The 14,430-nt window shown below is 40.6% G+C and overlaps 1 protein-coding gene across 2 annotated transcripts in view; it reads left to right on the top strand.

Annotated features, from left to right (window-relative positions):
• Positions 1 to 7,229, top strand: part of TRAPPC12 (trafficking protein particle complex subunit 12) — a 75,602-nt gene extending 68,373 nt beyond the window's left edge. For both annotated transcript variants that reach the window (XM_075201499.1, XM_075201498.1), the window contains exons 10-12: positions 165 to 274; positions 4,618 to 4,705; positions 6,807 to 7,229. In XM_075201499.1, the coding sequence (XP_075057600.1) occupies positions 165 to 274; positions 4,618 to 4,705; positions 6,807 to 7,049 (441 nt within the window). In that variant the 3' untranslated portion in view covers positions 7,050 to 7,229. The remainder of the gene's footprint in view (positions 1 to 164; positions 275 to 4,617; positions 4,706 to 6,806) is intronic.
• The last annotated feature ends 7,201 nt before the right edge of the window (positions 7,230 to 14,430 follow it).

Here is a 14,430-nt window from a genome sequence, read left to right as displayed (position 1 = left end):
CTTTTGTTTGTAATGGTGGTATGAATGACGCTATGCCGTCTGTAGAAATAACTCTATTGTCAATAGAAAATAAATCTTAACGGTCAACCAAATGCTTTTTTCTAAAGTTGAGTCACCCTGATACCTTCCACTAAAGTTCTTCTCATTTTTTTTTTCTTTTACAGATTGGAGACATAAAAACTGCTGAAAAGTATTTTCAGGATGCAGAAAAAGTGATACAGAATCATGTTAATAGAGATGAATCAAATAAAAAAATAATTGTTTTGATGAACAGGTAAGCACAAGGAGTTTAACATTCACATAGATGTAAAAGAATATTAATAGTGTTAAATAAATACCATGCACATATGGGGGGGTTTCCTTTAAACTGCAGTCCCCAAAGATTACTAGCCTGGGGGCCGTCATTTAGGATATCCAGCAGGTCCTCCAATGTCCTTCCAGTACTCGCCGCTCTTCTACTCACTCCTGTACCCCTTAGTGTTGCCCTTCTGAAAAAGACCAGGTCGGCAAGAGTTAGGACAGAGTGGCAGATATCGCTGCACTCTTCTCGTTCCTGTGACCTGTTCTTTTTTTCAGACAGGCAACTAACAGAGAAGCTGATGGTATACATAGGACATCAGAGAACCTATTGTATATCCTGAACATCGGAGCCCAGGTAAGTAGGCTTTGTGGTCCAGGGTTTCTTAAGGATAGATCACCCAAAACTTTAATACATGTAAATAATGCATTTCAGCCATAAGACAGCAGAAAAATTATGAATTATGTGTGAAATATTTTGAATATAAAAAGGTAGTTGTACCCTCTTCAACTCAATCATGACTGGGGGTTCTTGGTCCAGGGATTCTTTGGAGGCTCGGATCTCGGTCATTCATAAAGAGGGTAAAGATGTTCATGACTGCGCTAGTTATCGCCCTATCTCCCTACTCAATACAGATGTTAAATTATATGCTAAAATTTTGGCTAATAGATTGAATTCGGTCCTCCCCTCCCTTGTACATTACGATCAGGTTGGCTTCATACCGGGCCGTCAGGCCAGAGACAATACCAGGAGAGTCGTTGATCTGATTCATATCATTAATACCAGGGAGGATCCAGCTATTATTCTCTCCCTCGATGCCGAGAAGGCTTTTGACAGGATCTCTTGGAGCTTTATGTCCCGAGCCTTGTCGGCGTTTGGCATCTCCGGTAGCCTCCTTACTGGTATTCAAGCCTTATATTCTCGACCCACTGCAAGAGTTATGATCAACGGCTCTCCCTCAGACCTTATTACTATATCCAACGGAACCCGCCAAGGTTGTCCTCTGTCCCCTCTTATCTTTGCCCTCGTTATAGAACCTCTTGCTGCCTCTATCCGGGCCTGTCCAGATATACGGGGTGTGCGAACGGGGGACTTAGAGAGTAAGCTCTCTCTCTTTGCGGATGATGTCCTGTTGACTCTCCAGCAGCCAGGGGAGTCGCTTCCCGGACTCTTCAATATTTTACACCATTATGGGCACCTTTCAGGTTACAAAATTAATATTGCAAAATCGGAAGCCCTCCTCCTTAATATCCCCTCCCTGGAGGGACTAGCACTCACCTCCCGTTTTAACTTTCGGTGGCAAAGAAAGAAAATTAAATACTTAGGTATTTTTGTTACCGACTCCTACGACTCTCTGTATCGGGAGAACTACCCGGGCCTCTTTGCTAAAATCAAATCAGAACTTTTCTTCTGGCGCTCATTGATCATCTCGTGGCTGGGCAGGATCATTTCTGTCAAGATGAACCTTCTTCCTAAGCTTCTTTATTTCTTTCAGACCCTTCCTGTTAGAGTCCCCCTTTCGGATCTTTCATCTCTCCAAAAATGTCTCTCTAGATTTGTCTGGAACGGTCGGTCTCCCAGGATTAAGCTGGCTCTCTTAAAGAGACCCACCAGAAGTGGTGGTAGGGGTTTCCCGGATTTGAAAATTTACTACTGGGCGGCTCACCTGAGCCATATTGTAGCCTCCTTTGCACCCCCTGCGAAATTGTCGTGGGTCGACATTGAATCCGCCTATCTTAAATTTCCAGTTCTTTCTTGTATTTGGGGTCTCTCAAAACAAGCTAGATCTCCCCTTACTTGCCGATGCCCCACCTTATTATTTTCAGCTACGATCTGGGAGACCTGCCGGCCCCATCTCAAAATCCCGATATCCTCTTTTCCTGTCCTACCTCTTTGGGGTAACCCTGCCTTTCCTCCTGGGCTCTCCTCTGCCTTCTATAGTCCCTGGGTCTCTGCAGGTGTTCGATTTGCAGGGGATCTAATACTTCATGGTGCCTTTATCTCCTGGGATGATCTGCGCTCTAAATTCCCAAGTCTCCATCCTAAATTCTATGAGTATTTCCAGTTACGGCACTTTGTGGGCTCTCTCCTCGGGGGGACTCCTTCCCCCTCTCGTGCTTCCCTCTTTGAAACTTTATGTCTCTCCTCACCTTCGGGTAGGGGCACGATTTCCTATATCTATAGCCTTATTCTTGATGTACTTTTACCTTCGGGCGGTAGGCATGAGAGGAGTGGGAGAGGGACCTGGGTCCCCCCCCCCAGAGGAGGATTGCTGGGTAACCATAAGGGAACAGGTTGCCACCAGTTCTATTTCCACTTTAGTTAAGGAGAACGCTTATAAAATATACTATAGATGGTACTACACCCCTGACAAACTTACTAAAATGTTCCCCTCTAGCTCTCCATTATGCTGGCGGGGTTGTGGCCAGATGGGTTCTTTCTTACATATCTGGTGGTCCTGCCCTAAAATATCCTCCTTTTGGGACCGAGTTAGGGCCCTCCTCTCCTCCCTCCTTCCGTGCCCCGTCCGGAAAGACCCATGGTCTTTTCTTCTCTGTTACCCTCTGATTGATGATGATAGACAGTCTGCGAAATTGGCATCCCATGTCCTTGCAGCTGCGCGATGCCTAGTAGCTAAGTCATGGAAACAAGTTGAACCCCCCACTATGGCGGCTCTGCGATCCTATATTTGGTTCATTGCACGGATGGAACAGATTACATACCACCTTCACGATAAGGACGATAAATTCCACCAGATTTGGGCTCCTTGGCTTTACTTATAACCCCTTAGCTCCTGCACCTACTCCTTCCTGTTAAGTGATGGGCATAGGGGACCTGACTTCTGAAGCGGTTACCCCTGTCCCAAATACCCAGGTAATACTCTCTCCTGAACTTCTTTTATTGAAAAAAATAAATAAGATAAAGGGAAGAATGTTCTCTTTCTATTTTTATTATTTATCTATTTTCTTTAGGTGACGACCAGTGCCCCCCTCCCCCCCTCCCTTATCCCCCTCTATACTATTATAAAATGTTATTGATGTTTGAATATCCTGAGTAACAATGGTATACTTACTGTTTCCTCAATGGCATTCTGTTGATGTCTTGCATATCCATTACTTAATTTTCTGTTACATTGTTATTTATTCATGTCTTGCTTTGCTTCCTGTTTTGTTTTGGGTTTTTTTTCTACTTCCGCAATGCACTAATTTGTTGACTCGTATCTGTATATCATTGCGATTTCTCAAAATAAATAGTTAAAAAAAAAAAAAAAAAAGGTAGTTGTTCAGTTTAATAGAAGCCAGTTAGTCTTAAGTCCAATGGTGCTCAGTGTACCATCTTTCTGGGACTTTAAAAGAGGCTGTTCCCAATAATTTTTATTGCATATCTGACAGTCAGAGAACCCAAAAGTTTAATTTGTATCATATTATTGCTACATAGAAGCTGTTAAGTATAAGTGCTGTATTTCAAGCACAAGGCAGCAGAAAAATAAATTGCAATTCACTGCAAACCATCTTAAGTTTTTTTTTAAAAAAAAAAAGGTTGGATATCAACCTGTTTTCAGCTGGACCCTGAGGAACTGATTTAATTCAGCATAAAGTCCAGTTTGAGGTTTGTGTGATGTTCTCCTGCGTGTATTTCCAGGTACATAACGTAATGCTTATTTTTGCATTATAAGGTGCAGGCAAAAATAAGCAATGATTTAGTACCCTAACATCCCGTGAGGCTCCAACAGGAATTCAAAATATATTGAATCTCCCCGAGGGTCAGTGTTGCACAACTCTGCTTTAGTCCCCCTGCTGAACCTGAAATATCAGTAAATCGTACAGACAAAATATTTTATATATACATATATATATATATATATATATATATGTATATATATATATATATATATATATATATATATATATATATATATATATATATGTATATGTATATATGTGTATATATATATCCAGAACTGTACTTATGGATTTCATTTGTATTATAATATTGTGCACATAATGCTTATTGGTTAGCAAGTATAAAGGCAAGTCAACTGTAGACAGAAGTGTATAAGCTGTAAACAAATACATATAGGCCAATTCAATTCTGCCGAGAATAAAGCAGTGTCAGCAGTTGGATTTTTACTCGCGGCTCCATGAGCTGCGAGATGAAATCCAGGCTGAAATTACCGTATTAACGGTAATACTGTTAATGCCGCGCTATTGGCGGCAGAATTGAATCGGCCCCATAGAAAAATATTATTTCAATAAAAAATAAAAACTGATCTTGGTATTCAGGGACCATGCTTCTTCACGTTGTGTTTCTGCTTTCAGGGCTTTTCTTCATCTCGGTCAAAATAACTTTTTAGAGGCTCACGGGTTTTTCACAGAAGTTTTGAAGCTGGACCCAACAAACACTGTGGTGAGTTCCGTTTCTAAGCTATTGTTGAAACAAGGCTACATCTGTCATAGGTGGTTCGCACATGGCATGAATTAATAAGATGCCCACTGCAGCTGAAGAGCTATCTACAGATACAGACAATAGCTGTAAAGCCACAGGATCTAAGCTCCCCTCTAACCCCCACCCCCCCACCCCCCCCTCCCCCCATGCTCTACTATCAGGTAGCTTACAGGCTGCTCGTCTCAATGCTTCATTAAGTTAAAAGCCCACAACATATTTTATTCCCCCATTACATAGAAGTCTAAAGCTAGGTACACACCTATGCAATCTTACTTCAGATGCAATTTGGCGATTTCACCAGTGATTGAAAGTCCCGATGAAAATGGCGATTCATGCGTACACACTTCCACATTTACCAGACATCTTTCCATTGTTGATTGTGATGTTTGGGAAGTTTTGAAAACCAAATCTACAGATGCAATGTGCTTTGCTACGATAAAACATGACATGGGACTGTACACACTCTTGCAATATCTGTGAATTGTGTGATCTGCACGAAAATTGCTTAGATGTGTATCCAGCATGACATCATCCGCCTATCCTGGCTTTTAGTCCAATAAGAAAGTAGAATCTTTCACCATTTTATTCATTTTTAGAAAAGTCCTTGTTTTAATGATAGTCACAGACATGTTTTACTAGTGGAAGAACTGTGAAGAGTAGATGTCACATTTAAGTTATTGTACTTTGCATAAGGACTTGTTAATACCAGTTTGAGTGCTATACTGGTCACTACCTGCTTCTAGTCAGGATTACATGTAGTCAGCTGGTGTAAGTCATTCTGCCTGTATAAGGGCTCGTACACCTGGGTGCTTTCCCTGTACTTGGTCTGAGCTAGATCACAACTTGGTCAGCACGAATTAGCAGACACTATAAATAGAGCTCATTGAACACTATAAGAAAGTGCTGATAGTATACACAAACATTCACAGTAAGAACTAGATTGACATTAATGCAAATAATAAGAGATGATGCATCTATGGACAACATTTAAGCGGAACACTTGTGTGTGCTTCCGTTTTTCAAGATACAGTCTCAAAGAGGTTAATTGAAAATGTCCATATATACATGCTCTAGAGATTTACAGACAAACTAGTTACTTATTGGTGGGGTCTAATGTCCAGGACCCAACCTCAGCACTGCCAAGATATTTTATACAGAGAGCACCGATTGGATTGTTGCCTCAGGCATTGAACCCCCACCATTCCACTAGTTAAGGGACTGGGTTTAGAATATTTTATTTTGGGGGAGGGTGGGGGGTCAGACAACTCTTTTTTAATGTATAAAAATAATACAAAGGCCATATATTTAAGCAAGTTGCTATTTCTCCAGCTCTTGTTCTCAGCAGGTTATCTGTAGGTCCTTGATGGTCATTTTTTTTTTTGCATGTTCTACAATTTCACAGTCAGTCGTGATGATTCTCTGTTCCCCTCTTCCAGTTCTGCATTCTTCTGAAATGAACCCGCTGATAGCTCCTCCAGCAACACCCACTGTAAACTGTGTGTGAAAGAGACATAGCTACTAGTATAGTAGTATCTCATTATTCCATTGAGTGTTTATTTTAAAACACAATCACCTTCACTGACATAAAGTAGGTTAATACTGGAATACTATGAAACTATAAGAATAATGAAAATTCTTGCAAACGATTCACATGCCATTTTGAGCAATGAATAGTATTTCATTATAATATTAAGTTGCAATAGTATGAAACTCCATTAATATTTTGGCTGTAATAAAGTACTAAATTACCTGCTCTACTGGGCACATTTTTTATTTTTCAATTTTTTAAAAAAAGAAAAAGAAATATTCTCCCTGTTAACGTGGTTTCATTTCTAATTGCCCAGCGACACAACACTCAATGCAAACCTTACTATTGTTCATTCCTCAGATCACATTCTGAATTTTCATGCTTAATCAGTGGTGAAACAAAATAGCATTCTGTACTATGGGAAAAAAAAATCCAGCTAGGACGCCTTATGCTGTGCTGCAGTCAGCACATTGATGAGGGTATCGATCTCTGCTTTTATTGTCTCATCTCCTCTCCCAAACTGTTATTTTCCAGGCAAATAACAATGCTGCCGTTTGCCTGCTTTATTTGGGCAAATTAAAGGATTCCCTCAGGCATCTGGAAGGATTGGTTCAGCAGGATCCCAAACACTATCTCCACGAGAGCGTTCTCTTCAATTTGACAACTATGTATGAGCTGGAGTCCTCTCGCAGTATGCAGAAGAAGCAAGCGCTGCTGGAGGCTGTAGCTGTCAAGGAAGGTGACAGTTTTAACACTCAGTGTCTGAAGCTGCTATAATTCCTTTACTGCCACGTCTCCTCACAGCCAGAAAAGACTGCAAAATAAAATCCCTGTGTATATATTTCAGCTTGAAAATGTGAATGTGTATTCCCAGGTTAAATAAAATAATGTAAGTGAACATTGAGATATTCTTCTATGCTCTGCATCTTGTCAATAAAAATTATACTGTCTTCTTTATTTGTCTACATGCGGTTTTTAGTTTTTACCTGGCAAGGTTCAGTATTTGTCATGTGGCCCCAACAGCACAGAGGTCAATGCTCACCGTCCACTAGGGGGAGCTGTTTCATGCCTGCAGTGATGTAAGGCTGGAAATAAAGGTTCTTGTTCCCTGTTTGTTTAGTACAATATGCAATGCCTAAAGTTGACCCCTTTGCCTGCACAGAGTGGAGGCAGACATTCTTTGGGTTGAACCAATAGCTATGAGCATGTAGCCTAAAACCAGTGGCATGGCTGAGTTCCTAGTGAACAGATAGGCTGCATAATCTCATGACAATTATTATCATTTATTTATATAGCGCCACTAATTCAGCAGCGCTGTACAGAGCACTCAATCACATGAGTCCCTGCCCCATTGGGGCTTACAGTCTAAATTCCCTAACAGACAGACACACAGACTGGGATGAATTTGTTAGCAGCCAATTAACCTACCAGTATGTTTTTTGGAGTGTGGGAGGAAACCGGAGCACCCGGAGGAAACCCACGCAAACACAGGGAGAACATACAAACTCCACACAGATAAGGCCATGGTCGGGAATTGAAACCATGACCCCAATGCTGTAAGGCAGAAGTGCTAACCACTGAGCCACAGTGCTGACAATTGTTTCAGCCCACCAAACGACTGGCTCCACTGTGCACATCTGTGAATTAAAGTCCACCAACTGCCTTCATGTAATGTTTGTACAATCAAGAGTAAATCTACAATTCTTTAATATGGATGATTGTTTCCAGTACTGTTGTGGTTATCTTGATAAGTCTGGTAGTTTTGTTTTATTTTACCCCTTTTTCAGTCTCTCTTTATGGGATACGAAAAATACATAACACAACCAGATAACAAGCAGTTTGCATATTGTACAATACATAAACAATTTATCAACCTTTTGTCTGTTTTAATCATGTCATTGCCCTTGAACACTATATAATTAAATTTCAATTATCAGTACAAGCCATTACGAACTGTGTCCGATATCAGTGACGTATATCGGTACCTTTTCTTGTTACATTTAAAAGAAAGAAAGAAAAAAAGGAAATGACAGGATGGGTAGGAGTCCAAGAACCAGAGAGGGTCAAGGTGAAGTAGGGAATGGGTAAAAGAGAGATTGGGTGTCTGTTATCTTATTCATAACAACCCCCATAATTTGTAATAACTTCTAGGTGTGTCAACTCCTTTACGTTCCCACATCACTTTAATGTGTGTGTGAGAGTGTGTGTGTATATATAATATATAATATATATATATATATATATATATATATATATATATATATATATATATATATGACAGAGGTATGTGTCCCAGGCTTCCAGCATTGTGTACGTTAAATCACCAGGGAGAATGTGTAGATGTGTGGGTAAAGCTTTCCACAGGGTATTTCCTGCGCGAACAAAACATGGTAAGGGTCCCTAGTATTATGTATGGAGAAAGAAGTGTGGGCTCCATAGATAGGGCCCAGTCAGATCTGTCAGTCTCTAACCAGAGTGATCAGGAGTTGCACCTGTCAGGTGCCTGTTAAAATGCAGCTAGAGTATGCAAACAGTCTCTCTCAACCTGGGGAGGAGGCCAGATTGCTCCTGAGAGGCTCTGCTGTGGTGAGCAATGATATGTTGAGTGTGTGTTTGGACACAAGGTCCAACACCTGAGAGAAGATCGCTAAAATGTATAAGCTAGTATCCAGACGGCTAGAATTTTGTTTGTTTTGTCTGCAAGCTGGTGAATAAACTGTGGTTTTTAACCTGAAACCTCTGGACTTGTGTGGTTTACTGCCGCTGTTCATCAACATCTTCCCCCAGGAGCTGGTTCATTTTCCCCCTGATTATGTCACAATAAATTTTATATATATATATATATATATATATATATATATATGTGTGTGTACTACATTTTAACCACCTAATCAGTGTTGGTGTAAACCTTGCCGTGGCTCAATTTTGCTAAGCATGTTGCCCTTTACATCAGCTATTTGGTCTCACTTAGCGCCCTGTAAGCAGTGAAGTCTTTAAATGCCAATCACAGTTACCATGTGGCACAGAAATCCTTATACTATATAATTTGCTGCAGTTACAATATCTTCCATGTTCGATTCTAGTGAACCACTTTTCAGGTTAGAGAAGAGGTTCTCCATCAAGTGGGTATTATGCCCTTTGCAGCATTACTTAGAAGCTTTAGAATTCTGTTGAGCAGCCAGAATCCTGGACCATTAGTCACCTTGCTGCCTGTTATAAATTTAGCTGTATTAATGACACCTTTCCAAATGAAACGGGTTTTGGGACAATCCCACCAGATATGAAAGGCACTTTCTAATGCTTCATTACACCTCCAGCAGATATTGAAAATATTCTGTTTAGTGACTTTGGGCATCTACCACATTGAAAAGACTTTGTATTGTCTCTTTTTTTTTGGCGGGGGGGGGGGGTTGGGGTCACGGTTGAAGAGTTGACTTGTGTGAATTGAAAATCTTATTCCAATTAAAGTCTAGGCCCAAACCCTTTAAGTTTCTCTCATGCTTTCATAAAACGTGGTGGGGACCTATATAAATTTTTATACTCTCCTAAAAATCTAAGAGATTGGATGGGCCTCTGATGAGTTATCTAGAGCTTCTTAACGTAAGACAGCTCTTTTCTGCCCACTCTGGCTAGGCCCTTTCACCCTATAAAGTGACAAATATGCAAGTATCTCCAATGTTCCAAGTTTGGTAGTTCCCACTTAGTTTACTAAAAGTCAAACTGACGAACCCCATTTGAGCACACAAGCTAGTTGACCCAAAAAGACCCCTGCCTGCCTCCATTCTTTAAAGGCTTTTGGATTGAGGCCTGGTGAGGAAAAAAACAGGGTTTTGCTAGAAAGGGCGTTGGTGAGGAAATTAGAGACTAAGATGCCTATAGCAACCAATCAGATTCTTGCTGTCATTTTGTAGAATGTACTAAATAAATAACTAGAATCTGATTGGTTGCTATAGGCTACATCACATTTTCAAACCCGCAGTTTAGTAAATATACCCCTAAATGTGTGTTTTTGTCTTCTATGGCTTCTCCAGCAGGCAAGTGTGGGAGAAATTGTTGGTTTATTTTGGTAACAAAAGATCAATGCTTGCAAGCACATGTAGTGAGGATCCCATGTTTAGACTCTTTTACCCTGGTCCATTTCAAAATCCTGTTAAAGACAACTGTCTAGTGGTGGCCCATAATGTGGTGGGCCTGTACGCTTCCTAGATGTTTGCGTCTGTATAGTATGTTCTGTCTAAATCGCTGCATTCTCACAAATTCTCTGCTCAGTGTCTGTGCATCCAGAAGCCACATAGAAAGAACCTGGATTGGCCAGGTTTGTAAGAGATGTAAGATGATTTTCACAATGCTAATTCTCCCCATCCAGGAAAACCCCTTGAATTGTCATCTCTATGTAGTAAGGGTTAAAACTTCTCTGGGAACAGCTGAGAAGTCTTCAGTAATACAGAACTGTAGGTATTTAAGATGAGGAGTGTTACCTGAACCGGAAAGCCTGTTGCAGCTCTTCTGCTATCAGTTGGGGGATGGAGAGGTTCAAGGCCACTGATCTCATGTAATTTATTTTTGTTGCAGATTATGCTTCTTTCCTTCACTCAGTAGGCAGACAGTGGGAAATTATTTATTCTTTGTTTAATAACTTTTATCAAACAGGTTATTAAACCATGACATCATGCATGTGAAACCAACATGATAACAAAGACTAGAACATGCTGTGTCTGATTCATTAAGTCACGCAAAACTAAAAAAATAAAAATTACGTGAACAAGCTGAACGCATGTCCGTATTCACCGAAGCGGAAGTGAAAATGTGTCAAAAGACTTAATATAGTCATTAATGAAAAAAAAACATTATAAACAAGTTTGTTTATATATATATATAATATTTTAGGATAAAATGTCTACTGTACATAAAACACATTTTTATAGTTGCTCCTGATTGTATATATACTCTGCTGTCTTCACTAGTAATTGGCACTTAGACTACACCTATAGCTGGAACGAGATATGGCTAAAAAACAAAATATCTTAGATTCCCAGAGCTTGAAGCAGATACTGCTGTGTGCGCTTGAGTTTGGCGCGCCCTTACTGTACATTGATTACGTGCATCCCCCTCTTCCCCTGCTTAAATTTGTAAGTGTCCTTTATGCTCCAAGGTGACTCAGATGGTTCTGCGTTCTGTGGCGTATGGTCCAGTTCTGGACATGCGCGGAGGCGCAACAAAATGTCAGTTACACTCCTTAATGAACACGGACTGACAACGCAGTAACATACTAAGGAACAGCGCCCCCTGCAGTCCCTCTAGTATAATCATTCAAGCAACAATGTGTCTAGCAGTATCTCGACACCCTTCTCAACAGATGTGGGTTACTTCACTAGAAACATATTTTTAGATAGTCTGATGTCTTTCTCCAGCTAAGGAAATAGCTGGAGAAAAATAGCCGCAATCATGTCCTTTGTAGGACAATATTGCTGAGAAGACCTTGTTCCTGTAAATCTCTAAACAAAAGGTACTTCACATTGATGTTCTTGGATTCACAAGTTCTGTTTGTGCAAACGCGAGACAAGCTTGGTTGTACTCAACAATTTTTGTAGGTTCTGCTTGTTGCTGTCCCAAATCAGCTAACAATTGTCTCAACCACGTCACCTCTTGACATATTCTGCTTCTGTGGAAGAAAGTGTCACAGATGGGGCAGCACTGTGGCTTAGTGGTTAGCACTTCTGCCTCACCGCACTGAGATCATGAGTTTGATTCTCGACCAAGGACTTATCTGTGTGGAGTTTTCATGTTCTCCCTCCTCTGTATCTAGATCTACTGGGATCATCACAACATTTCTCGCTTCCTCAACAAATGTCATGCTGTTGCTTATTATTACTTTTTCTGTTTTTGGATTTAAGACTAATAATTTGTTGTTTTAAACTGGATCTTTCATGTAGCTTCTGTAATGCATCCTAAATACCCTTATCAGTATTCTTATGCAGTGTCGGACTGGGGCATGAAGGGCCCACTGGGGGACTGCAACACTAGCGGCCCACCAGAGGGGGTGTGGTCAGCCATCATAGAGGCGGGACCAGACACTATAGGGGGAGTGGTCAGTCCACTATGGACAGCTAGCACCTTACTGTAGTATATAAAGAATATACAGTCTTGACCTGCCCCTTAGATTGGGCAGAACAGTCACCAAAAATTAGGCTTGGCTAACCTGTGGCACTCCAGGTGTTGTGAAACTACAAGCCCCAGCATGCTTTGCCAATATATAGCAGCTTATTGCTGGAAGGGTATGCTGGGACTTGTAGTTTCACAACACCTGGAGTACCACAGGTTAGCCAAGCCTGCGCTATATTTAGAACATTTGACAAACTGTCCTACCTGTTGTTGTCACTTTTATCACCTGTGGCTGCTGGTTTCTTTAGTTGCTGGTTGTCTGGATCATGGAATGTTGAGGGCCCTATTTGAAAAAAATAATGGGTACATTTAGAAACGACAACCTTCCCTGCCATTAAATCAACAGCACCCACATTTAATAATTAGGCCTCTCTCCAGCCTCAACATTAAAGTAATAGTGCTCGCATTTGATAAATAGATCTATTTCCCTCCAACCGACCCCAACATCAAATTAATAGTATTCCCATTTAATAAATAAACCTATTACCCTCCCTCCAAACAGCCCCAGCATTAAATTAAAGGTCCCATCACCCCCTCCCTATAGTGTTCTCTGTATAGCCCCCCTCCCTATAGTTTAACATAGGCAGTCCCCAATAATTATAGTTTAGCATAGACAGCCCCCCCCTCACTATAGTTTAGTATAGCTTAGTATAGATAGGCAGCCCCCCTATGCCACATAGTAGTGCCCCCAAAACAATATTATGTCACACAGTAGTGCCCCAAACAATGTTACTCCACACAGTAGTGCCCCCAATGTTATGCCACAGTAGTACCCAAAATTCACATATACCACGCAATAGTGTCCCCAATTCACATTATACCCGCAATAGTGCCCTCCAATTTACATATGCAATGGAATAGAGCTCTCAATTCACACACACACACTAATATATATATATATATATATATATATATATATATATATATATATATATATATACACATATACATATATACATATACACATACATACATACTCTCTGCAGTCAGCCTCTGCTCTCCCAGTAACTAGAGCACAGATGAAAGATATATGTGTGTGTGTGTGTGTATATATATATATATATATATATATTGCAAAAAAACAAGATACAACAAATGGCGCTTTGTAACGAATCACCAATAGTCCAGCAAACAAAAAGTCTATGTTCTTCTCAATAAACACTCCCCATGTGCGGGTGGCCGCCAATCTTCCTTAACCAAGCGGTGTGGCATGGAAACAACCTATAGAAGAAAAATGGAGGAAGAGGCGCACAATAGTGTAGTATGTTGGTAAAATGTTGGGATCACACAGAAACCCACAATAGGACCGGGAACACCAGTGGAAAAGAAACCAGCAAATGAATGCTGTAATCAAACACCCAATGTAGAGATACAAGTTACAACTTATTCTCAAATAAAGGTGGCTATATTCACAGTATTTCCATATAATATATGTGAAAACACCCAGGACACATTTATGTAGATATATGCGTACCAGATAGCGAAACTTTACAGTTTGTTGATGTAGATATCCTGCAGCTCATCAGAAACAGGTTACATGACTGGATACACAACTGTCAGCCTCAGAAATAGGGCACACAAGGGACCATAGATGTGATATCAAAATAGTACACTTTAATAATAAAAATGTAACTTACAATTCAAGTAACAAACACAGGGATCAACTCCCAATGCAGTGAAATGGCAGTAACAGCTTCTCAACGCGTTTCGTCTGTCTCCACAGACTTCATCAGGAGAAAAAAGGACAGTACTAGCCCTCTTACCAGCAATTCTATATATAGTGCGCCGCGCCATTTTGCGCATGCGCACAGAGACTCAGAGTATAGACCTATTGCGCATGCGTCAATCGGCGCTTTATAACTTATAGACATGCAGGCAGAATCTAATGCCCTCTAGTAGGCTGATTGAATGTAACAATACCTGTATTAGCAGCATGAAAGACCAGTAGGTTCCCCGCAAATTAATAAGAATAATGTACACAAATGCACTTACCTAT

This window comes from Mixophyes fleayi, chromosome 3 (assembly GCF_038048845.1).
Source record: "Mixophyes fleayi isolate aMixFle1 chromosome 3, aMixFle1.hap1, whole genome shotgun sequence".
Taxonomy (NCBI): Eukaryota; Metazoa; Chordata; class Amphibia; order Anura; family Limnodynastidae; genus Mixophyes; species Mixophyes fleayi.
The sequence above is the reverse complement of the archived record's forward strand: the minus strand, read 5'-3'. Positions and strand labels throughout refer to the sequence as shown.